At 43.5% G+C, this 26,635-nt stretch overlaps 1 protein-coding gene across 3 annotated transcripts in view; it reads right to left on the reverse strand.

The window, feature by feature from the left end:
• Nucleotides 1-1,350: 1,350 nt before the first annotated feature.
• mtrf1 (mitochondrial translational release factor 1) overlaps nt 1,351-26,635 on the reverse strand; it is a 33,844-nt gene continuing 8,559 nt past the window's right edge. For all 3 annotated transcript variants that reach the window (XM_068040137.1, XM_068040135.1, XM_068040136.1), the window contains exons 4-10: nt 24,662-24,743; nt 19,543-19,650; nt 10,953-11,125; nt 5,862-5,979; nt 3,171-3,307; nt 2,557-2,655; nt 1,351-2,274 (exon numbers count right to left, since the gene is read on the reverse strand). In XM_068040137.1, the coding sequence (XP_067896238.1) occupies nt 2,152-2,274; nt 2,557-2,655; nt 3,171-3,307; nt 5,862-5,979; nt 10,953-11,125; nt 19,543-19,650; nt 24,662-24,743 (840 nt within the window). In that variant the 3' untranslated portion in view covers nt 1,351-2,151. The remainder of the gene's footprint in view (nt 2,275-2,556; nt 2,656-3,170; nt 3,308-5,861; nt 5,980-10,952; nt 11,126-19,542; nt 19,651-24,661; nt 24,744-26,635) is intronic.

Consider the following 26,635-nt stretch of genomic DNA (forward strand, 5'->3'; position numbering starts at 1 on the left):
TGAACCACAACAACTGGATCCTCCCCCTCCCACTGCAAGTTCCTCTCCAGCCCAGAACAGATGTCACAAAGCCTGGCACCGGGTAGGCAACACAGACTTCTGGATTCTCTCCTTTGGTGGCAAACAACTGTGGCCTATCCCTCTGACTATACTACTACCACTACATTTCTGTTTACTCCCCTTGCTTGAATGGCTTCCTGTACCATGGTCCCATGGTCAATTTGCTCATCCACCCTGCAGCCCTCATTCTCATCCATACAAGCTGACAGAACCTCAAATCTTTTGGACAATTTCAAGGGCTGAGGCACCTCCACCTGCCTTCTTGATCCTCTTACCTGCCTCACTCACAGTCACACCCTCCTGTCACTGACCAAATCAGATGATCCTGTTCTATGGGATGTGACAGCCTTCTGGAACAAAGTGTCGTGGTAACTTTTTCCCCTTCCTGATGCATTGCAGTGTCTTGCTGACTGAGCCGAAGCTCCTCAAGCTGCAGACGTAGTTGCCGTGGATCACACTGGTGTCTACCAGCTCCCACATACTGTAGGTGCAACACCTCACTTGCCCTGCTACCCTTAATGCATTTTAATTATTTTCTTTCATTAATGCCCCACCTCAGCAACACTTACTGAACTAATTTAAACCTTGGTAATACAATAAACCTCACTGCTTAAACTAAAACAGCAGCAGACTCACCAGCTTTTAGGTTTTTCTATATTCCACTTATTTACACACCTTTCCTAAAAAATAATGAATTAATCTAGCTATTTGCACACAGACCTTTACAGTAGATACTCACTGACAAATCAACTTAATGACTGCTATGATGTCACTGTTTGCTCTTTTTATTTTCACTCTTCCTTCAAACCCAGAGTGTGCCGATTCCAAGCAGCTGACTGGTGTGCCTCTCCGCCTCCCAGGTAAGTTTTGCATAATTTCTGAACACTTTTCTGTTTATGATTGTAAGGACTGCAGCAGATATTTCTCCCATGCTCTGTACCATAAGCCACTCTTACCCATGACCTTTTATACACTATCTAGTAATGCTCCATGAGGGTTCCCAGGGAGCCCTTGGAGCAGGCTTTCAGCTACCCCTTCAAGAACACCCTGATGCAGATCCACACTGCCTGCATCCAGGCTCACCAGCTGGACATGCGTATGTATTAGTCCCCATCCGTGTAGCAGAGCCTGGTCTCCAATCGCCTCAGCCATCCCTGCCATTGGACAAATACCTTGCTTCGCTCCGACCATGTGGTAGTTGGTGTGCAACGTGCACCCCCCCCCCCACCCCATGTTAAAAGAACCTACGCACAGGCAACTTCCACCCCTTAAAAGACCCACAACTCTGGAATGCAAGAAAGTCATCCTCGTTCCCTAAGATGATCTAGTAATGTAGCATCTCTGGGGTTGAACAGATAACCTCTTACTGCAATTAGCTCACTGAATTGACATGTTCTAGTCTTCGACAGTGGAAGAATGAACACAATTAGACTGTACAACTTGGGTAATAAGGCTATATTACAAATATACAGCACTTTTATACAATTTTTATACTCGCTCAGATATTTTAAAAAGCAACACTCTAAACCTGACAAACATATCCATCGAGATTTTGCTTAACCAATTGAGCTTTCAGCTCTATGTTGATCTGAGACATCTTGTAAACCAGCCCCGACGATGAGAAACTCTGTCAGTGCATAGCAGTCTCACTTACAGCTCACATCCAGCACAACACTGGCATCTGGGCTGGGCTATGCCCACTAGTGTAGAACTCCAAAGTGACTGCATGTTAACAAGCAGCTTTCCTTAATTCAGCTGTTCAGGAAAGCAAGCAGGCTATATTGAACTATTTCTAGTTCCTTGATGAGCATAATTCACAGCAACACCCCCACCAGACTAAATTTTCAGTAAAGATGAGCAGACACATCTTTTAAAAAAATCAAATTAGACCGATTTTATGTCAAATGATTAGCACATGATTAGCTCCTTTATAAGCATTAAAATTATACACTTTTGAATATTTCTAAGGAAATTTTACAACTCCCCACTATCCAGTATTTGAATCTTAATGTGAAGTGACTGGTTTCGGAAAAAATCTATAATCAGTTTGTGTTTTGTTTTGAATAATACTTCACTTGCTGACTTTTAGTTTTAACTCCCTTCTGTAGTTCCTTTATTACTTGTTTCTATAAGTTCCAGGAGAGCTTCCTTTTCCGCTGACTCTAGAAGCTTATTAATCAGTTCATCCAGCTGTCTCCCACCACACAGAAACTCCTAGAACAGAATAGAAGTGTAAGCCAAAGACAAGATGTGGGCTGCATAAAATGTTTTGCTGATAACTGAAAACTGGGCTGATAACCCAATGTGATAAAATGCTGCTATTTGTAATTCATTATAATGATTTGTGGATCTCAACCAAAATAGACTACACTTAGTCTGCAAACAAAGTAGAAGCTCACTGTTAATACAGTTGCAGGCACTAGAACTCTTGTAACTAAAATCCATTCAGCCTGAGAGATTTATAAATACATTAATACATCTTGATATATTCCTCACCTTAATATCCCTCACAATATAGTTAATCCGGTGATCTGTAACCCTGTCCTGGGTGAAGTTATAGGTTCGAATTCTTTCAGACTGTGATCTTGTTCCAACCTATTGTAAACAAAAGGTAAATTAAATCTCACTACAGCTCAAATCTACAGCATTTAGTAAAAACAATTGTTTTGAACTAGAAAATAAATTGGAATGTTAAAACATGCTAGGAAAAAGTGAAGATTATTCATTTATCCATTATTTGAACATACATTATCTTAATTGAACCTGCAGCTTACAGTCTCCTCGGGGCTACAGTTTTGCCAGATCTGTGCAAACGCTGAAGCTCAGAGTGTGCACAGTATGAGGGACCTTGTGTCTACTTTGTGCAATATTTTTGAAATATCTCAATCAACATGACTTCACAACAGAGCCAAAGATCAAAATAGAAGCAGTACCTCGAGCCGCTTCCTTAATGTGGTCTTTGGACCAGCACAGCAGAGAAGGGAATCAGCATCCTGGTGAATCCAAAGAGCCAGAGTGCAGGAAAGGATGAAGTCTGGCCCCATCCAAAACCTGCCCTCCACTGATGATTTAGTAGGTGAGATTAAACTTTGTTCGTTATGAACTGTTACCTGCAGTTTCCGGGTACTCTGCCTTTGCTCCAGCTCTTTCTCTGCAACCTGCTGGTACAGTTTTGCTTTCAGTAAGCGCATGGCCAGCTTTCTGTTCTCTAACTGTGATCGGTGCTGTTGGCATTCTATTGTTAAACCTAGGAAGGTTAGTCTGTATTAATGATCTGATAATATCACAAAAAGCACAACTATATAAATATCAGGTCTGCCTTACATACTCTCTGATTCAGTGGCACCATCAGTCCTGTAAGTGATCTGAGCTGTGTACATTCAGGAATGTGCCTGTACTGCCTAATATCGAATCACAGGTGAAGACGCTAGAATCCCCTTGTAATTGGAACTGGACTAGTTTTTCACATGTGTCTGTCTCCAATTTGTCACTAGACAGACTGAACCACTTTAGTGAGATGAGACTTGGTGCGAATCATTAAGTCAGTTTATTTCAAAGACTGCAAGTGAGCACGGAGGATAACAGATGTAAACAAATCTAACCTAGGTGGTTAATTGCCTGTCTCTCATTGTCCTCTTCCCCATTTAGTGATTCAACAGTAACTTTGTCATTAAGCCATCTCCCTCTCCCCTGGTTTGGGGAGTGGTCCCAATAAATTACTTCTCAAAATGGGTGAACTATGCTGACTTAACAGCCTTGATATTAAACCACCCCCCTCCCCTCTCACTCTCCCACAGACATCAGTCAGGAGGGGTGGTGGGTTAAAAATGGGGACTGTATTCCTAACCCACTGCATCCAGACCTGACAGGATACTCCAATATATTTAAATAGCAACCAATTTAAATTTTACAGCTGAGGCACAGGTTTCCCAGGGCTCGGGAAACCCAACAGTGAATGGGAGTGGGTGCTGCTGGCTCCAAAGGATAAGTGGTTTTTACAGTAGTTCAAGTCAGGAGGAGCAGGAGTGCTTCCCTCAGTCTCTCGAGGAAGCTGCTTTCTCTGCCTCCCCCCAGCCCCAGACCTGATGGCCTTGTGCTCCCTCCAGCCGATCACAGCTGATACCCACCATTACAGTCGACTTTTTCCCTCATCGACCCTACAAGCCCTGAATGCCGGAGAACATCCCCAATGTTCTCTGGCTGTGGCCTCCTGCTACTGATTTTCCCACTCGGCTGGAAATGGAAATAAAAATGATAATGAGGTCCTGTTGTTAAATTCAACAGGATCTCTGCCTCCTCAGCCTTGCTGGGTTCTTTGGCCATTTTCACCCACCTCCCTGTAAATATTGTGGCCAACAAATCAATTGACACTTGTCAGAGTTTTATTGTAACATCCCACAAACTGGCTGGTCTGGCTTTAACATGTCTTCAATGCCTGATCCATTAATATATAAACCTGTCCTCCCATTGACTGTAAGGAGACTTCTTAGAATCCACTTGAACTTAAATATGTTATGGACAAAAGAGCTAAATTCTAGAGGCAAGGTGAGTGACTGCCCTTGACATCAAGGTGGCATTTGACTGAGTATGGCATCAAGGAGCCATAGTGAAATTGAAGTCAATGGGAATCGAGGAAAACTCTCTGCTGGTTGGAATCATACCTAGCACAAAGGAAGATGGTTGGGTTTGTTGCAGGCCAATCATCTCAGCCCAGGACATTGCTGCAGGAGTTCCTCAGGGTAGTGTCCGAGGCTCAACCATTTTCAGCTGCTTCATCAATGAACTTCTCTCCATCATAAGGTCAGAAGCGAAGATGTTCACTGATGATTGCAGTGTTCGGTACCATTCACAACTCCTCAGATACCGAAGCAGTCTGTGCCCGCATGCAGTAAGACCTGGACAACATTTAGGCTTGGGCCGATGCGGCAAGTAACATTTGTGCCAGACAATGACCACCTTCAACAGGAGAGAATCTAATCATTTCCCCTTAATGTTCAACAGCGTTACCATCACTGAATCCCCCACTATCAACATCCTGGCGGTTACCATTGACCAGAAACATAAATGGACCAGCATGTATGGACTGTGGCTACAACAGCAGGTCAGAGGTTGGCAATTCTGCGGCAAGTAACTCACTTCCTGACTCCTCAAAGCCTGTCCACCATCTACAAAGCACAAGTCAGGAGTGTGATGAAATACTCTCCACCTGCAATGGGTGCAGCTCCAACACCATCTAGGACAAAGAAGCCTGCTTAATCGGCACCCCTTCAACATTTACTCCCTTCACCACCAGCGCACAGACAGCAATGTATACCATCTACAAGATGACCTGCAGCAACTCTTTGGCAGCACCTTCCACATACATGACCTCGACCAAGAACAACAAACAGCAGACACATGGGAATATCACCAACTGCAAGATCCCTTCTATGTTGCACTCCTTCCTGACTTGGAAATATATCGCTGTGCCTTCACTGTTGCTGGACCAAAAGTCTGGAACTCCCTTCCAACAGCACTGTGGGTGTACCTACACCAGATGAACTGCAGCGGTTCAAGAAGGCCATCTTCTCGAGGGCAATTATGGATGGGCAACAAACCCTGGCCTTGCCAGCAATGCTCACATCCCATGAAAGAATAAAAAAAAACTCATTTAACTTGTTTCCAAATCTTTGTAGAAAAATGGTCCAAAAGTATAAGGTACCACTGGCAGTAACATTCATGCTGTTTGTTCCTGGGGTAGGCAGCATATTATTGCACAGGAAAACCAAAGAGTTTTACAGGAAAAGCAGACAGCTACTCACTTGTTGGAATATGGACAATTCTCACTGCGCTGTCTGTTGTATTTACGTGCTGTCCCCCTGCTCCTTTGGCTCGAAATGTATCAATCCTCAAATCATTGAGATCTACTTTAATATCTACCTGAAACAGGAAGTAGATTAAAGCAGAGTATTAACTGTGTTTTCAAAGTCAACCGTAGCAATCCTAGTTAGTGTACTGCTGAAAATTAACTTTTAACACTAACGTGTTTTGAAGTGCCGAGTCATTCAGATTCAATGACTAAATTATCTGGAACACACTCAGTGTTATGCAAGAATTTTTACACTTAGCAGAATGTGATGCCCAAAAATGGACACAGGCACGAAAGCAAACAAATTCTGTCACTGACAGAGTTTCTGCTATCTTCTACTTGCCTGATTTGGAAGTGGAAACATTCGGAAAACGCGCAGAAATTATTAAAAACCTGCAAGAGAACGGAAAACTACAAAAGTATTCCTTCAGATCCAAGCTTCACAATTTTGGGAACCACTTAGACTGGAGCTTATCTGACTCTCATTTCCTTAGAAATACATAGAAGTTACAACATGGAAACAGGTCATTCAGCCCAAGTAGTCCATGTCAGCATTTACCCTTCATACGAGTAAAAAGCCCCGCTCAGAACCTTGAGGGTTAGGAACATAGGAAAAGCAGTTGGTCACTCAGTCCCTTGAGCCTGTTCCATTATTCAATTAGATCATAGTCGATCTGTATCTTAACTCCACCTACTCACCTCAATTTCATATTCCTTAATACCCTTGTCTAACAAAACTCTATCAATCTCAGTTTTGAAACTTTCAACAGCATTTTGGGGGAGAAAGCTCCAGACTTACAATTACTCCTTCTGTGAAGAAGTGCTTCCTGACTTCATCCCTAACCGGCCAAGCTCTAATTTTAAAGTTATGACCCTTGTTCTGGACTCCCCACCACAGGAAATAGCTTCTCTCTATCCAGCTATCAAATCCTTTGATCATTTGAAACACCTCAATTAGATTACCTCCTCATCTTCTGTACTGAAGGGAATAGAAGCCTGGTCTGCACAACCTGTCCTCATAATGTAACCCTTTTAGCCTCAGTATCATTCTGGTGAATCTGGGCTGCATTCCCCCCCACCCCCCTCCCCCAAAAGGCCGATAGATCCTTCCCGAGGTGCAGTGCCCAGAACTCCATGCAGGATGTGCTGTTTTATATGAAAAGCAACACTCCCTAACTGTAATATGTTACATTTGCTGTGGAGATTACACAGCCCTTATCTGGGCATATCCAGCCTGTTTAAATGTCAGGGAGGTGCTCTGATAGTTTTGTAACTGATAACTCCTATCTGTCACAGTCATGCTGGCTGATGCACACTTCTGTCACTAGGTGGAGTTTCACGAGCTCCAGAAGCTGAATCACTATAAAGCACAGAGGGAAACTGACTTTATCCAGACTCTCTATGGACAATGCTACAGGCCATCCAGTGAATCACATAAAACAGTGTATGTTGCTGCTAAAGTGTAGGTGTGTGTTTCTTTAAGGAAAATAAGTCTTATTAAAATTAACTAAAAATTAGGTGACTCCAACAACAACTTGCATTTGTATAGCACCTTCAATATTGTAAAATGCCAAGCATTATCAGACAAAAGCAGACACTGAGCCACATAGAGGTATTAGGCCAGATGACCAAAAGCTTGGTCAAAGAGGTGAATTTTAAGGAGTATCTTAAAGGAGATGAGGTCAGCCTGCAGATATTGTGGTACCAGAACATTCTGTTCCCTGAACATTGCAAATCACTGAATTTATACTTTTTTAAAAGTATAAACAAAAATTTGCATTAAAGAGCCTATGATGACTGAAATGTGAAGGACATTAAGTACATGCATTCATCCATTTTTAACAATAGTGAGAGGGATAGTAGTGAAACTACCATACCATAGTGTTGCTCACAGTGAATCGGATCATACAGGCACGATATCATATACACAATGCTGTATTCAGCTGGCATATGTGGTTAAGCTGGTCCATCCCTTTAAGGTTCTCAAAACTAACTGCTAAAAGTAAAGACAGCCTGAAGTCACTCAGACTTTTGTCTGATTAGGGACCTGTGTAGATTGGAATGCACTTTCCAGTTTTAAGTTGCAACACAGAAGCCTCCAACATATTAAGATTGTTTAGCATTTACAATGGAGATGTCTAGAGTCTGATGTTGATATATTGTTTGTGATATAGTAGCCAACTTCCTTTAACATTGAAAAAGGGGAGTTGAGACCAAGTGCAGTGTTCAGGTGAAGCAGGGTTAGAGGGCAGAGATCACTGGACCAGGACAGGCAGATAGAACGGAGTCACCATTTTAAAATCATACACTGTGTACTTATTTTTATATTTCCATGTTAAATTCCCAGAAAGGAAAGAATTTGTATTTTTGTAGCGCCATTTACATCCAGCACTTCATGGCCAATGAAGTGGTGTCAATGTTTGTTTCATAACAATCATGTGAAACGCCCTGGGACATTTTACAGTGTTAAAAGGTGCTGTATAAATACAAGCTGTACTCACTGCTACAATGCAGGAAAAGCAGCAGTCTATTTGTGCTCAGCAATGTCCCACAAACAGTAATGAGACAAAGACCAGATAACCTGTTTAGTGTTGTTGGTTGAGGGATAAATATTGGCTGGACACATCTGTAATAAAATCACTCCAAATAAACTTGACATGCTACGAATGACACACTCCTGCCAGTGCTAGTGTAATGCCCGCATTGCATGAGGGTACAATTACAGTGTGACCAGTTAACACAAACAGGTTGCAGTAGAAATGTGGGTATAGGAATTGATAACTGGAGAGGTTGCCAAGAGTGTAGGTAGACATGAAGGTAAGTTTCCTTTCAGTTTTGCCAGTAATATTAGTGCTATCTGGGTGGAATTGGTTGAACCAGAGCGAAAAATTGGGGAACTTTAAACATGTGAGTTTTCCATGATCTTTTACACTGGTTGAAGATTTAATTTGCTGAATCAAGCCCCACCCAGAAGACTGGGCATGTTTATAAAAAACATATCAAACAACATTTAATTTACTTGGAAACTGTTTAATGTACACCAGAGAATGGAGTAAATGGTTCAATAAAGTTTTTCTAAAGTCATTTTCATTGATTTAAAATCAGCTTACTCACAGATGGAGGGCTGGACCCTTATTAAAATGCCCTTTGGTGATAAACCCATTTAGAACAAAGAACAAAGATAATTACAGCACAGGAACAGGCCCTTCGGCCCTCCAAGCCTGCGCCGATCCAGATCCTCTCTCTAAACATGCTGCCTATTTTCTAAGGTTCTGTATCTCTTTTCTTCCTGCCCATTCATGTATCTGTCTAGATACATCTTAAAAGACTCCATCGTGCCCGCATCTACCACCTCCGCTGGCAATGCGTTCCAGGTGCCCACCACCCTCTGCGTAAAGAACTTTCCACGCATATCCCCCCTAAACTTTTCCCCTTTCACTTTGAACTCGTGTCCTCTAGTAATTGAAACCCCCACTCTGGGAAAAAGCCTCTTGCTATCCACCCTGTCTATACCTCTCATGATTTTGTACACCTCAATCAGGTCCCCCCTCAACCTCCGTCTTTCTAATGAAAATAATCCTAATCTACTCAACCTCTCTTCATAGCTAGCGCCCTCCATACCAGGCAACATCCTGGTGAACCTCCTCTGCACCCTCTCCAAAGCATCCACATCCTTTTGATAATGTGGCGACCAGAACTGTACGCAGTATTCCAAATGTGGCCGAACCAAAGTCCTATACAACTGTAACATGACCTGCCAACTCTTGTACTCAATGTCCCGTCCGATGAAGGAAAGCATGCCGTATGCCTTCTTGACCACTCTATTTACCTGCGTTGCCACCTTCAGGGAACAGTGGACCTGAACACCCAAATCTCTCTGGACATCAATTTTCCCCAGGACTTTTCCATTTACTGTATAGTTCACTCTTGAATTGGATCTTCCAAAATGCATCACCTCGCATTTGCCCTGATTGAACTCCATCTGCCATTTCTCTGCCCAACTCTCCAATCTATCTATATTCTGCTGTATTCTCTGACAGTCCCCTTCACTATCTGCTACTCCACCAATCTTAGTGTCGTCTGCAAATTTGCTGATCAGACCACCTATACTTTCCTCCAAATCATTAATGTATATCACAAACAACAGTGGTTCCAGCACGGATCCCTGTGGAACACCACTGGTCACACGGATCCCTGTGGAACACCACTGGTCACATGGATCCCTGTGCTATGTATTACAGTTAAAGATTTCTAGTGCATCCACTCATTAAAAAATCAAGATGATGAAAATTTATAGATTAAAAAATCAGCAAATGGAATTCCAAAGCATGAAACAGTATGATGAAATCACACCATCAAATAAACACAATTAGAGAAAATTGATCAAATGCAATAAAGGTGATCATGCAGACAATGATATTTATTAAAATCATTCATGCTCAACCATCAGACAATTCCTTTCAGCAAAACACTTAGGTGAAGACCAGATGGGCAGGTACATGATTGGATTGTATTTTTAATACCTGGGCTCCTGCAGGACAGGATAGGGCAGGTGCTGGGAATAACTAAGAGACTCGAGTTGCATCAAAAAGCGGGGGGTATACTCCAAACATATAAACAGGGCAGTAATCAGCAGGCTTTCACAGACTGGAAGGGACCTCCATTCTTATTGAAAACATACTGATGAGAGTCATAACAGGTAGAAGTGAGGGCCCTTGAAGCCTAACCTAGGAAAGCTTCACAAAAAATCCTTTACTTAAACAGAGAAATGAGAAGGGGGAACTGAAGCAAGGGAAAAAGGAAATGGTGAGCAGTTGTTCCAAACAGTTGTCCAGCAGAAAGGCTGGGAATGCCCTGGAGCTGTCTGAATTATGGGGCTCAGAAAATAGCAAACTTTATGCAGACACCATCTAGTGGCAGAGATCTGACAGTGGATGCTCAATGCCATTAGCTGCCAGTTCATTTCAGAGATACCTTTCATCACACCTCATCAATATGGGTCAAAATATGATGTTAGTGTGGATAGTACCAGGGGCTAACTCACCTCATCAATCTGGGGTAGAACGATGACAGTCATGGTGCCAGTATGGATGCGTTGCATCCGCGATGAAAGGCCCACTTCAGGAATCCTTTGAACTCTGTGGGTTCCACCTTCGTATTTTAAGAACCGATAAGCACTCTCCCCTGAAATACACGCTGATGCATGATGTAGTCCTCCTAATAAATGGAGAACACAAATAAAAACAGGAATCCACCAACAGTTCAATAATGTGCAGCGACAAAGAGTTCTGTACCTCCATTCATGCCTGTGGGAGGCTTGGAACATGGGGCACGAGAGTGATTTCAAAATCTACTCCAAACAGAAATATGAACTTCAGCCCTTACCTTGTGCTGAAATACATAAATCAACTTACACTAGCCACATGGGAGGATTTCAGTACTGGCCCTAATGTGCTGAGTTAGCTGAAGCAACCAGTGTTAGGTTTAATGCAGTTAAACAAACTTCAGCACCCCTCAATAAGCAGAGGAAAACTATCAGCTAACTCTAGTTTGGAAGAGAGAGAGTGTGAGTGTGTGGAGGGGGTGGGGCAAGTGGGAGAAAGTGGGACTTGGCTGTGAAGTCTTCAGTGAACTTAAGAACATAACATGAAAAATAGAGAGGTCGGGCCAATCAGCCCCTCGAGCCTTCAGAGTCATTCAATAAGATCATAGCTGAACTGGTTGATCAACCCCATCTTCCCACACTATCCCCATATCCCTGAATTCCCTTGATATCCAAAAATGTATTGATTTCTGCCTTGAATTTTCCTGTTATGACTACCAGTGCCCGCCCCACCCCCGTCCCACTCTGTCAGCAGTAATGAGTCAGTAGCCACCTAGAGACATCCAGGCTAGAAAAAATACATTTAAATGATCATAAAATGGTTACAGCACAGAAGGAAGCCATTTGGCCCATCAAGCCTGTGCTGGCTCTCTGCAAGAGCAATTTATCTAGTCCTACTCCCCCCACCCTTTCCCTATAGTCCTGCAATTTTATTCCCTTTAGGTACTTATTCAATTCCCTTTTGAAAGCCATGATTGAATCTCCACCACACTCTCAGGCCGTGCATTCCAGATCGTAACCACTCGTGTTAAAGTTTTTACTCAAGTCACTTTAGGTTCCTTTGCCAGTCACCTTACATCTGTGTCCTCTGGTTCTTGACCCTTCTGCCAATGAGGAGTTTCTCCCTATTTACTCTGTCCAGACCCCTCATGATTTTAAACACCTCTATCAAATCGTCTCTTAATCTTCTCTTCTCCAACAGCTTCTCCCTCATCTCATGAATCTTTTCTGCAGCCTCTCTAAAACCTTCACATCCTTCCTAAAGCGCAGGGCCCAGAATAGTACCTAATACTCTAGTTGAGGCCTAACCAGTGTTTTATAAAGGTTTTGTACTCTATACCTCTATTTATAAAGCCCAGGATCCCACATGCCTTTTTAACCATTTTCTCAATCTGCCCTGCTACCTTCAATAATTTGTGCACATATACCCCAGATCTCTCAGTTCCTGCACCCCCTTTATTTTATATTGCCTCTCATTTTTCCTACCAAAATGAATCACTTCACCCTTGCATGCATTAAATTTCATCTGCAACGTGTCCACTTATTCCACCAGTCCTCTTGAAGTTTATCACTATCCTCCTTACAGTTCACAATATTCCAAGTTTTGTGTCATCTGCAAATTTTAAAATTGTGCCTTGTACATTCAAGTCTCAGTCAATAATATATATCAAGAAAAGCAGTGGGCCTAGTTCCAATCACTGGTGAACCCCACTGTATGCTTTCTTCCAGTCCGAAAAACAGCTGTTCACCACTATTCTGTTTCCTGTCACTCAGCCAGCTTCGAATCCATGCTACTACTGTCGCTTTTATTCAATGGGCTTTAACTTTGCTAGCAAGCCTGTTATGTGGCACTTTATTAAATGCCTTTTGGAAATCCATATACACCACATCAAGCAGATGACCCTCATCAACCCTCTGTTACCTCATCAAAAACCCCAAGCAAGTCAATTAAACACAATTTGCCTTTAACAAATCAGTGCTGGCTTTCCTTAATTAATCCACATTTGTCCAAGTGCCTGTTAATTTTGTCCCAGATTATTCTATCTAAAAGCTTTTCCATCTCCCAGGTTAACTGACTGGCCTGTAGTTGCTGTGTTTATCCTTGCACTGTTTTTTTGATAAGGGTGTAACATTTGCAATTCTCCAGTCCTCTGGCACCACTTAAGGAGGTTGGAAAATTATGGCCAATAACTCTGCAATTTCCTCCCTTACTTCCCTCAGCATCCTTGGATGGATCCCATCTGGTCCTCATGACTGAACAATTTTAAGTACAGCCAGCCTTTCTAATATCTTGGCTTTATCAATTTTTACCCCATTCAGCATCTCAACTTTTTTTTTTATTCGTTTGTGGGATGTGGATGTCGCTGGTTAGGCCAGCATTTATTGCCCACCCTTAATTTCCCGTGAACTGAGTGGCTTGGTAGGCCATTTTTTATTCATTAACATAATTCGTATGTTTGTATTTCAGAGGGCGTTTTTTTTTCAAGTCAACCACATTGCTGTGGGTCTGGAGTCACATGTAGGCCAGACCAGGTAAGGACAGCAGATTCCCTTCCCTAAACGACATTAGTGAACCAGATGGGTTTTTACAACAACCGACAATGGTTTCATGGTCATCATTAAACTAGCTTTTTAATTCCAGATTTATTAATTAAATTTAAATTTCAGCATCTGCTGTGGTGGGATTCAAACCCATGTCCCCAGAGCATTAGCCTGAGCTCTAGATTACTACTCCGGTGACATTACCACTACATCTCTCTCACTATGACTTTGGCAGCATCTTCTTCCTTGGTAAAGCCAGATGCAAAGTACTCAATTAGTACCTCAGCCATGCCCTCTGCCTGCATGTGTAGATCCTCGTTTTGGTCCCTAATCAGCCCCACCCCTCCTCTTACTACCCTTTTATTATTTATATGCCAAGAGGTCTTTTTGGTTCCTTTGAATGTCAGATACCAGTCTGTTCTCATACTTGCTCTCTCTTTACGTCTCATTTCCCCTCTAACTTCCTATATTCAGCCTGGTTCTCACTTGTATTATCAACCTGACATCTGTCATCTGCACCCTTTTTCTGCTTCATCTTGCTCTCCAACGCTTTCGTCATCCAGGGAGCTCTGGCTTTGTGTGCCCTACCTTTCCCCTTCACGGGAATGTACCTCAGCTGTACCCGAACCATCTCTTCTTTAAAGGCAGACCACTGTTCTGCAACAGTTGTGCCTGCTAATCTTTGATTCCAATTTACGCAGGACAAATTCACACTCAACCTACTGAAATTGGCCCCCCTCCAATTAAGTAATTTTACTCTAGATTGCTCCTTGTTCTTTTCCATAGCTAACCTAAACCTTATGATACTATGATCCTGTTCCCCTAATGAGACTTGATCCACCATGTTCCCCAGAATCAGATCCAGCAAAATCTCCTTCTTCATTGGGCTAGAAACATTCTGATCAAGAAAATTCTCCTGAACACACTTCAGAATTCTTCCCCTTCTCTGACCTTTACACTATTACTATGCCAGTCTATATAAGGATAATTGAAGACCCTCATTATCACTACTCTACAGTCCTTGCGCCTCTCAGTAATATCCCTGCAAATTTGCTCCTCTATATCTTTCCCAGTAGAGTCATAGTGTCATTACGGCAGAGAAAGAGGCCATTGAGCCCATCGAGTCTATGCTAGCTCTCCATAAACCAATCCAGTCAGTCATATTCACTGTAGCCTGACAAGTTTATTTCCTTCAAGTGCCCATCCAATTTATTTTTGAAATTATCAATCATCTTCACTTCCATCACCCTCGTAGGAGTTCCAGGACATTACCACTCGCTGCAGAAAAAAGTGCCTCTCATCCCCCCTATATCTCCTGCCCAAACCTTAAATCTCTGTCCCTCAGTCCTTGTACCATCAGCTAATGGAACAGTTTTTCTTGATCTACCTCAATCATAATCTTCTACACGCTACCAAATCTCCCCTCTACCTCCTTTGCTCCAAGGAGAACAACCACAGCTTCTTCAACCCATGCTTGTAACTAAAATCCCTCATCCCTGGAACCATTCTGGTAAACCTCCTCTGCACCCTCTCAAGGACCCTCACATACTTCCTAAAGTATGATGACCAGAACTGGATGTAATTCTCCAGTTGTGGCCTAACCAGAGCTTTAAGGTTCAGCACAACTTCCCTGCTGTTGTAGTCAATAGTTCTAGTTATGAATCCCAAGATGCTTTATAACACAGAACATAGAACAGTACAGCACAGTACAAGCCCTTCGGCCAACGATGTTGTGCCGAACCTTTAACCTACTCTAAGATTAAACTAACTACCTACCCTTCATTCTACTATCATCCATGTACCTATCCAAGAGTCGCTTAAATGTCCCTAATGTATCTGCTTCTACCACCACCGCTGGCAGCGCATTCCACGCACCCACCACTCTCTGTGTAAAGAACCTACCTCTGACATCTCCCCGAAACCTTCCTCAAATCACCTTAAAATTACGCCCCCTGGTGATAGCCCTTTCCGCCCTTCTGGTAACTTTGCTAACTACTATCTCAATATTCATAGATCTATGCACATACACCCCCAGCTCCCTCTCTCCCTGCACACTCTTTAGAACTGTGCCATTAAGTGTATATTGCCTCTCCCTATCCCCTCTGCCAAAATGCATCAACTCACATTTCTGTCTTAAATTCCATTTGCCACTTCTCTGCCCATTCTGCTAACCTATCTATGTCCTGTTGCAATCAATTTATATCATCTCCACTGTTTGCTACTCCTCCAAATTTGGTATCATTGGCATTTTTGAAAATTTGCAGGGATATATATATATATATATATTAAAAAAAAATGTCATGGATACTGGAATGCAATCAAAAAAAAGTAGTGTCCTAGCACTGACCCTTGGGGAACACCACTGTCTACCACCCACCAGGCTGAAAAATAACCATTTACCACGACTCGCTGTTTTCTGTACTCAAGCCAATTTTTTATCCAAGCTAATCCTGACCTTCCTGTTCCAAGAGCCTCAATTTTGTTTTAACAGCCTTTTATATGGTACTTTATCAAACACGTTCTTTAAATCCATATAGACAGACCATCTCCAATGCATTCCCTTCATCAACTTTCTCTGTTTCTTCATCAAAAATTCTATTCGATTAACCAAGCACGATCTGCCTTTTACAAATCCATGTTGGCTATCCTTAATTAACTAAAATCTCTCCAAGTGCCTATTAATTTTTTTCCCTGATTATTGTTTCTATAACCTTACCTACCACTGATGTTAAACTGACTGGCCTATAGTTACTAGGACTGTCCTTAAATCCTTTCTTGAATAAAAGTGTCACATTTGCCACTCGCCAATCCTCTGGCACCTTCCCTGTATCTAGGGAAGATTAGAAGATTGTGATAAGCCCTTCTGCTGCCTCCAACCCCACTTCCTTTAGCAACCTGGGATGCAAGCCATCCGGACCAGGTGGCTTATCTACTCTAAGCATTGCCAGCCTTTCCAGTACATCCTGCCTCTCAACTTTCACTCCATCCATTACCTCTACCATCTCCGTTTCTACCGATATTTTGTCAGCATTCTCTTCCTTAGTAAACACTAATACAAAGTACTTATTAACTACTGTAGTCTTGCCTTGCACCTGTAAGCATATATCACCCTATTTGTCCCAAATGGGACCCACTCTTCCTCCTACTACCCGCTTACTATTTACATGCTGGTAGAAGATTTTTGGATTCTTTTTATGTTCACTGTCACTCTATTCTCATATTCTTTCTCTGCCAGTCTTAGTTTCCTCTTCACTTCCCCTCTCAATATATTGTATTTGGCCTGGTTCTCGGTTGAAGAATTCACCTTTTTTTTCATTTCATTGTATTCTCCATCTCCTTCATCATCCAAGGAGCCCTGGCTTTGGTTCCCCTACCTTTTGCCCTTGTTGGAATGTACCTAGCATGTATCTGAAGCATCTCCTCTTTAAAGATCACGCATTGTTCTGTTACAGCTTTCCCTGTCAGTCTTTGGTTCCATTTTACCCTGGCTAGATCCCTTCTCATCGCATTGAAATTAGCCCTCTTCCTATTTAGAAGTTCTACTTTAGATTGTTCCTTGTATTTCTCCATTGTTTATCTAAATCTTACCCAAGTGCTCCCCCACAGGCACTTGGTCCACTTCGCCCACCTCTTTTCCCAGTACCAGATCCAGCATTGTCTCCTTTCTAGTTGGGCCGAGAACATACCGATCAAGGAAGTACTCCTGAACACATTTCAGAAATTCCTCCTCCTCCTTACTCTTTATTCTAACATTGTCCCAATCGATATTTGGGTAATTAAAGTCCCCCAATATCACTCCTGTACAGTTCTTGCACATCTCTGATTTCCCTACAGATTTGCTCCTCTATCGCTCACACTATTTGGAGACCTATAGAATACTCCCAGTAGTGTGACCATACTGTTTTTGCTTCTCAACTCTAACTAAATGGATTCTGCCCTTACCCCCTCAAGTATATCCTCTCCTTTCTAACACGACAATGTCTTCCCTAATCAGCGCTGCAATCTCACCTCCCTTTTTCATTCCCTATCTTTTATGAACACTTTGTATCCTTGAATATTAAGTGCCCAGTCCTCAGCATTTTTAAGCCACATTTCCATTACTCCACTAAATCATATTCCCACACAGCTATTGTGCTTGTAGATCAACCTTATTCACCACACTTTGTGTTTACATACATGCATTGTAAACCTGTCTTTGTATTCCACATAGTCTTTCTTAAGCCATTCCTATCTAATATGGTATTACTCCCTTCTCCAGTACTATCCAACACTCACTTTTTGCACCTTATTCCTGTTTTCTACTTCTATATGCTGGTACCAATTTAGTTTTTTTGGTGGGTAATAGAATACACCCAGTGCAATGGCAGCTCTATTGTTTCTTAACTGTAACCAAAGAGATTCTGTCCCTGACCCCTCCAGGACCTCCTCTCCCTCCAGCACTGTTAAATTCTCCTTAAATCAATACCACCCCTCCTCCTTTTTCCTTCCCTATCTTTCCTGAACACCCTGAATCCTGGAATATTTAGCACCCAGTCCTGCCTTATCGCTATATCATCACACTTCCATGTAGCTATTTGTGCCTGCAGTTCACCAACCTTATTTACCATGTTTCATGTGATTAAATACATGCTCTGTAACCTAATTTAGATCTTATTGCGTTCCCTCTTACTCTGACCCCAACTAATCGATAACAATAATACTCAATTTTGTGTTTCCCGACTGTTTTAATTGGTCAGTTCAAGGGATGTGTCTGTTCCTCGGTTTATTTGGTGGGCAGTGCCTGGCGCAGGACTGGAACACATGACACACGTGCGGCTGTGGCACTGTGGAGGAGGTTGTTGGAGAAGGTAAGGGGAGCCCGACAACAAAGTTACCCTGGCTGGAACAGATTGTTTCTGTGAGGAATGGGATGGGATTGATGGAAGGGATGAGAATGGCAAGAGCAGGTGGCAAAGGAGGATGGCATGACATGCAATGGGGATGGCATGGGAGGGAGGGGATTGTATGGGCGGCGTGGTAGAAATGATGGAATTGGTTAAGTGTGACAAAATGGCAGGGACAATTATTTGATACAACTTGTTATTCGAAAGCTGTTCTCTGTGCTAAAAACACAGATGCACTAGATTTGAGTGAAAAAGATTTTAAAAAGCAGTCAGGTGAATTAAAAGAATACATCAGTGCTGATTCTGTAGATGAACATGATGATAACAGTCTATACCCTCCAGAGTTTCTATACAGTCTAACTCCAATGGGCAGGTCACCGCACAAACTTAGACTCAAGGAAGGAGCAGTTATAATGTTGCTGCAAAACCTGAATCCTAAACAAGGATTTTGTCATGGAACAAGATTGGTAGTTAGGAAGCTGTTTACTTCGATGATAGATGTGGAAATTATAACAGGCAGATTTCATGAAATAGAGCATTTATTCCTCGAATAATATTGAGCCCATCAGATGTAAACCTGCCTTTTCAACTCCGGGAGAAAACAGTTCCCAATCAGACTTTCATATTCTATGACTATGAATAAGTCACAAGGCCCAATTCTTGACAAAATTTGTGTTTATGTTCCTTTGCCTGTTTTTACACATGGACAGCTTCATGCAGCTTTTTCCAGAGTGAGAAAGTTTGATTGGTGAATGAATAACTAGAAATCCTGTATATGAAGAAGTACCATTGCTATAAAGCTACTAATTTGACTGAAAATGTTTTGCGGGTCTCTGCTAGTACCTTACTATTTCTTACTCTAGTGCTATCTGTCTCCCCAATCCTTTGTGCACCTTGTTTCTTACTAATGCCATGCAATTAGATGGTCTTTCTGGAATATGGGAGAACATCCTCTCTTTGCACAGGTTTTTTGTATGTACTTGCCCTGATTTAGGGACTGTGTTAGCAGGCACTGATTATGCGCCATCTCCAAGAGCAGGTCTGGAGGGTAGAGTAAGCTGGAGGGTTGGTAGCTTTGACTCTGTGCTGGAGCTAAAAAAGATTACCATAGTCAGCAGGTGCAGAGTTCAACACTTCAAAGCTCCAGTCCTTGTAGTCTGCGTAATGCTTGTACATATCAAAAACCTCCCTCGTAAACTGCTGGCAAATATCACCTGGAAGAACAATGAAACCAACAGTCAACACAGTTTTTTTTTTGAGACATAGAATATTTATTTGATTTGGTAACAAAATTATGCCATGAACTCATATGGAATTGGTTCCAGCAACTGTGGCTTGTTAGACTTGGCTCAAAGAACAAAGAAAATTACAGCACAGGAACAGGCCCTTCGGCCCTCCAAGCCTGCGCCGATCCAGATCCTCTATCTAAACATGTCGCCTATTTTCTAAGGGTCTGTATCTCTTTGCTTCCTGCCCATTCATGTATCTGTCTAGATACATCTTTAAAGACGCTATCGTGCCCGCGTCTACCACCTCCGCTGGCAACGCGTTCCAGGCACCCACCACCCTCTGCGTAAAGAACTTTCCACGCATATCCCCCCTAAACTTTTTCCCTCTCACTTTGAACTAGTGACCCCTAGTAATTGAATCCCGCACTCTGGGAAAAAGCTTCTTGCTATCCACCCTGTCTATACCTCTCATGATTTTGTACACCTCAATCAGGTCCCCCCTCAACCTCCGTCTTTCTAATGAAAATAATCCTAATCTGCTCAACCTCTCTTCATAGCTAGCGCCCTCCATACCAGGCAACATCCTGGTGAACCTCCTCTGCATCCTCTCCAAAGCATCTACATCCTTTTGGTAATGTGGCGACCAGAACTGCACGCAGTATTCCAAATGTGGCCGAACCATAGTCTTGTACAACTGTAACATGACCTGCAAACCCTTGTACTCAATACCCCGTCCGATGAAGGAAAGCATGCCGTATGCCTTCTTGACCACTCTATTGACCTGCGTTGCCACCTTCAGGGAACAATGGACCTGAACACCCAAATCTCTCTGTACATCAATTTTCCCCAGGACTTTTCCATTTACTGTATAGTTCACTCTTGAATTGGATCTTCCAAAATGCATCACCTCGTATTTGCCCTGATTGAACTCCATCTGCCATTTCTCTGCCCAACTCTCCAATCTATTTATATTCTGCTGTATTCTCTGACAGTCCCCTTCACTACCTGCTACTCCACCAATCTTAGTGTCGTCTGCAAACTTGCTAATCAGACCACCTATACTTTCCTCCAAATCATTTATGTATATCACAAACAACAGTGGTCCCAGCACGGATCCCTGTGGAACACCACTGGTCACACGTCTCCATTTTGAGAAACTCCCTTCCACTGCTACTCTCTACTGTTGCCCAGCCAGTTCTTTATCCATCTAGCTAGTACACCCTGGACCCCATGCAACTTCACTTTCTCCATCAGCCTACCATGGGGAACCTTATCAAACTCCTTACTGAAGTCCATGTATATGACATCTACAGCCCTTCCCTCATCAATCAACTTTGTCACTTCCTCAAAGAATTCTATTAAGTTGGTAAGACATGACCTTCCCTGCACAAAACCATGTTGCCTATCACTGATAAGCCCATTTTCTTCCAAATGGGAATAGATCCTATCCCTCAGTATCTTCTCCAGCAGCTTCCCTACCACTGACGTCAGGCTCACCGGTCTATAATTACCTGGATTATCCCTGCTACCCTTCTTAAACAAGGGGACATTAGCAATTCTCCAGTCCTCCGGGACCTCACCCGTGTTTAAGGATGCTGCAAAGATATCTGTTAAGGCCCCAGCTATTTCCTCTCTCGCTTCCCTCAGTAACCTGGGATAGATCCCATCCGGACCTGGGGACTTGTCCACCTTAATGCCTTTTAGAATACCCAACACTTCCTCCCTCCTTATGCCGACTTGACCTAGAGTAATCAAACATCTGTCCCTAACCTCAACATCCGTCATGTCCCTCTCCTCGGTGAATACTGATGCAAAGTACTCGTTTAGAATCTCACCCATTTTCTCTGACTCCACGCATAACTTTCCTCCTTTGTCCTCGAGTGGGCCAATCCTTTCTCTAGTTACCCTCTTGCTCCTTATATATGAATAAAAGGCTTTGGGATTTTCCTTAACCCTGTTTGCTAAGGATATTTCATGACCCCTTTTAGCCCTCTTAATTCCTCGTACAAAGTGAGCCTTTCTGGGCTCAACAGGCCGGCGCTTCAGCTCAACCCAGGTCCCCTTCTCCTTAGCCGCTCTTTTTGCCTCCTCATTCTTTTTCACATGCTGCAGAAAGCTGTCCCTGTTTTGCTTTGTGAGCAGCAGAAAAGGTTTCTCTCTCCTATTTATTGCCCTTCTCTGATGGCCCAAAGACACCAGAAGCTCTCCAGCCCCTCACCCAAGAGCAGCCTTGACAAGGAACAGGCAGTTTATAATTGGACTAGAAGCCATTACAGCTGAATCTAGTCTTCTCACATCAGAAATCTACAATCGCACCTTCCAGCACAGCTCACTAGTCAGAAATCAGGTATGGGAAACTCACTGGTTCTCCCTCTCTCTAACCAAGCACTAGTGAGGGTAGCTACGGCAGGACAACAGCTACCATGCGTGAAGCACAGAGCAAGAATCGAATCAGAGACCTTTTGATCTGTAGAGTTTAGCAGTATTCCAGCAGTAACTACATGAACTAGCATGGAGAGAGCTCAGAGCATTTACTTTTCAATGAAAATGCTTAAATAGATGGTACTGGAGGACAAGTACTATAGCTCCAAAAGTCAATGGGAAGAGAGCAGATGAACAGAGGGGCTTAAATACAGAATTGCCTGAAACTGCAAATGCTGCCAGACAAAGCTATAAAATGGCCAATGTAATTATGTGTTTTACAAATAGGGACAGAGAGTACAAGAGTAGAGACATAATGATAAATTTGTACAAATCACTGGTTAAGCCACATTTAGAGTGCTATGTGCAGTTTTGGGCCTCCCATTATAGAAAGCATATTAAAGCCATATAGGGTGTACAGCAGTAGCATAACCACTACACTACCATACCCCTTCAGTAAAGAGCTGGCACATATATGATGGGACAAATGGCTGTCTTCTATACCATAAATCATTTATAGTTCTTTTAGCCAGTTGTAGCAGTAGAAAGGCTGCAATATGCACCAAATGCTCCACTGCTCCTTGGACACTGGGCAGTGAACTGAACTGAGAAAATTATTAGAGCTAAAAGCTGACAAGTCCCCTGGTCCTGATGGACTTCATCCTAGGGTCACTGATCCGTGTCACCTCCGAATAATGCTCACATGGCACCATACTAGGTGACTAGTGCCTGTGGAATTATCCAGCTGTGAATATTCCAGTCTCCGCCGTACCGTCCAGCCGTGTATATTCCAGTCTCCGCCGTACCATCCAAAGAACAAAGAACAGTACAGCACAGGAGCAGGCCATTCGGCCCTCCAAGCCTGCACCGATCTTGCCTAAACTAACACCTTCTGCACTTCCGGGGCCCATATCCCTCTATTCCCTTCCTATTCATGTATTTGTCAAGATGTCTCTTAAACGTCACTATCATATCTGCTTCCACCACCTCCCCTGGCAGCAATTTCCAGGCACTCACCACCCTCTGTGTAAAAAACACCTTAAACCTATGTCCCCTAGTAACTGACTCTTCCACCCTGGGAAAAAGCTTCTGACTATCCACTCTGTCCATGCCGCTCACAACTTTGTAAACCTCTATCATGTCGCCCCTCCACCTCCGTCGTTCCAGTGAAAACAATCCGAGGTTTTCCAACCTCTCCTCAAAGCTAATGCTCTCCAGACCAGGCAACATCCTGGTAAACCTCCTCTGTACCCTCTCCAAAGCCTCCACGTCCGTCTGGTAGTGTGGCGACCAGAATTGCACGCAATATTCTAAGTGTGGCCGAACTAAGGTTCTGTACAGCTGCAACATGACTTGCCAATTTTTATACTCTATGCCCCGACCGACGAAGGCAAGTATGCCGTATGCCTTCTTGACTACCTTATCCACCTGCTTTGCCACTTTCAGTGACCTGTGGACCTGTATGCCCAGATCTCTCTGCCTGTCAATACCCCGAAGGGTTCTGCCATTTACTGTATACCTCCCACCTGCATTAGACCTTCCAAAATGCATTACCTCACATTTGTCCGGATTAAACGCCATCTGCCATTTCTCCGCCCAAGTCTCCAACCGATCTATATCCTGCTGTATCCTCTGACAATCCTCATCACTATCCGCAACTCCACCAACCTTTGTGTCGTCCGCAAACTTACTAATCAGACCAGCTACATTTTCCTCCAAATCATTTATAGATACTACAAACAGCAAAGGTCCCAGAACTGATCCCTGCGGAACACCACTAGTCACATCCCTCCATTCAGAAAAACACCCATCCACTGATACCCTCTGTCTTCTATGACTGAGCCAGTTCTGTATCCATCTTGCCAGCTCACCTCTGATCCCGTGTGACTTCACCTTATGTACAAGTCTGCCATGAAGGACCTTTTCAAAGGCTTTACTGAAGTCCATATGGATAACATCCACTGCCCTTCCTTCATCAATCATCTTCGTCACTTCCTCAAAAAACTCAATCAAATTAGTAACACACGACCTCCCCTTCGCAAAACCATGCTGTCTCTCGCTAATAAGTTTGTTTGTTTCCTAATGGGAGTAAATCCTGTCCCGAATAATCCTCTCTAATAGTTTCCCTACCACTGACGTCCAGCCGTGTATATTCCAGTGTCCACGCTACAGCAGAGACTGGAATATACACAGCTGGACAATTCCACAGGCACTAGTCACCTTCTGGTATGGTGCCATCTGAGCATTATTCGGAGGTGACACTGATCAGTGAGTGCTGACAAACTGTTTACCATAAGTGTCACTGTAACCATGCCCAATTCTGATCTATGCTATCATCCACACACACACCCATACAGGAGTGGTCAGTCTATTGAATAGGAGAGCAAACCCTGATCATATTTCCCAGAAGTGCTGACTTCACTGGCTGTACCTCAACTGCTTCCCTGCTTGAGCACAGCACCGATCGGGACCTCCCTGTGTTGTCAGACTCAGCTCCTGACTGGCTAAGAGCATGCAGTCAGAGGGGGCTCAAGTAATATATGTAATGCTGATTCTGTCCTGTGTAAATTCTCACCTCCTGTTGTTCTTCCAGCTGTTACTTCAAGAATCACATTGCTTTCATCACGTTCCTCCTTTTGCACCAGAGTCTGAAGGAGCTGCAGGTGTAGAAAAGGAAGCATTTAAATTGCATGCTGAAAACATTGCTGACATTGTTTATTTTTGCAAAAAGCTATGCTTTAAGGAATGTTCCTTAAAAATCATACTTCTGTCACTACATAGCCTCCTCAGACTCTAAAAGACTTCACAGCAAAAACTCTGATGAAATGTTATTGACTTGAAAAGTTCACTCTTTCTCTCTCCACAGATGCTGCTGACCTGCTGAGCATTTCCAGCATTTACTATCTTTACATCAGACTTCACAGTAACGTGCTCACTATTAGTCAGTAGCATATATAAGCATACAAGAAAGGGCAAAGAGAGAGATTCAGAGATGCCAACTGTGTTTTGTGGTAACAGTCAGTGATCCTGAGGTCCTATCCACGGGCCAGTGCTGACCCAAATCCATCCCTGCTGCAACTCTTGAGGCTGTTTTTCCACAGACTGAGCACATGCTGAGTTCTGGGTGCATGGATACCCTTGCAGTGAGAGAGATGGTGGGGAGCAGCCTGTAGCAACATTACCTGGAGCGAGCCTTAGATTTCTGTCATGCGCTATAGATGACCAAGTGTTTCTGAAGATATTACAGTCAAACGGCTTTTCCGAGTAGGGGTTACACTCTACTAGCAAATATGATTGGAAAAAGATGTCTGATTGTTTTTGAAATCCTTAGAAAAGATAACTGCATATTAAGGTAATGTGTTAAATGTAGTTCTGGAAGGCTGTGCAGGTTAGCCAAGTAACTTCAGGAGTACCCCTGCATTTTCCTTGCCAACATGTACCTAAGCTTTCTGTGCTTAGGTTTAAGTAGCACGAGATGTTGCCAGACCAGGACCCAATGTAGGTCAGCAAGCACAAGAGTGACAGGTGAACAGTTCTGGGTGCATGTTAGGATTCGGGCAGCAGGGTTTTGCATGAGCTCAAGTTTACGGAGGGTGGACGATGGGAGACCGGCCAGGAGAGTACTGGAATAGTCAAGTCCAGACTTAAAGGCGTGAATGAGAGTTTTAGCAGCAGATGAACTGAGACAGGGCAGAGTCAGGCGATGATACGGAGGTAAAAGTAGGCAGCACTGGTGATGGTTGGAAGTTCATCTCAGGGTCAAATATGACACCAAGGTTGCGAACAGTCCGATTTAACCTCAGCCAGATGCCAGAAAGAGGGATGGTGTCAGTGGCAATGGAACGGAGTGTGTGGGGGAGAATGAAAACAATGGTTTCAGTCTTCTGAATATTTAGTTGGAGAAAATTTCTGTTCATCCCATACCAGATGTCAGACAAGCTGTCTGACTAATCAGCAGCAGCAGAGAGCTCAAGAGAGGTAGAGCAGACTGTCGTCAACTGGAACCCAACAGCCAGGATTTTATCTGGGCAATGGGGGTCTTGACCACCAGCTAAAACACGGGCAAGAGCCCCATATCCCCTCCTCTGGGGAAGGCCCGCCACATTACATGCCAATTAGGCACTTACGTGGACAGCGGCAGGCTTTCCCCGGGATTAAGGACCCAGGCGACAGAAGTCCTGCCTGCTGAAAGCTGCCAGCCAATCAGAGGCTGGCAGCTCTTTAACTGAGCAGTGCCACTGCGAAGGTGGTGGCTGCTGCTGGTACCGGACTCAACAGAGGCGCTGGACCCAGGCCACATGTGAGTCAGGGCAGGAGGGGTTTCGTGGGGTGGGGACTGTGGGTTGGCAGCAAGAGCAAGGGGGTGGCTCTCAGCGGGATCCCCCCCTCCCAATGCTGGGTCCCTCGATCAGGCACTAAGTGCCTTTTAATGAGCGACCCCCACCTTCCCACCCCCACCCCAGAGCCAACAAGCAACCCACATGGGTTTGCTTGGCATGCTCCCCGTGCAGTGACAGGCCTGCCCGCTGCTGAGCTACTACCAGCGGCA

This window comes from Heterodontus francisci, chromosome 10 (assembly GCF_036365525.1).
Source record: "Heterodontus francisci isolate sHetFra1 chromosome 10, sHetFra1.hap1, whole genome shotgun sequence".
Taxonomy (NCBI): domain Eukaryota; kingdom Metazoa; phylum Chordata; class Chondrichthyes; order Heterodontiformes; family Heterodontidae; genus Heterodontus; species Heterodontus francisci.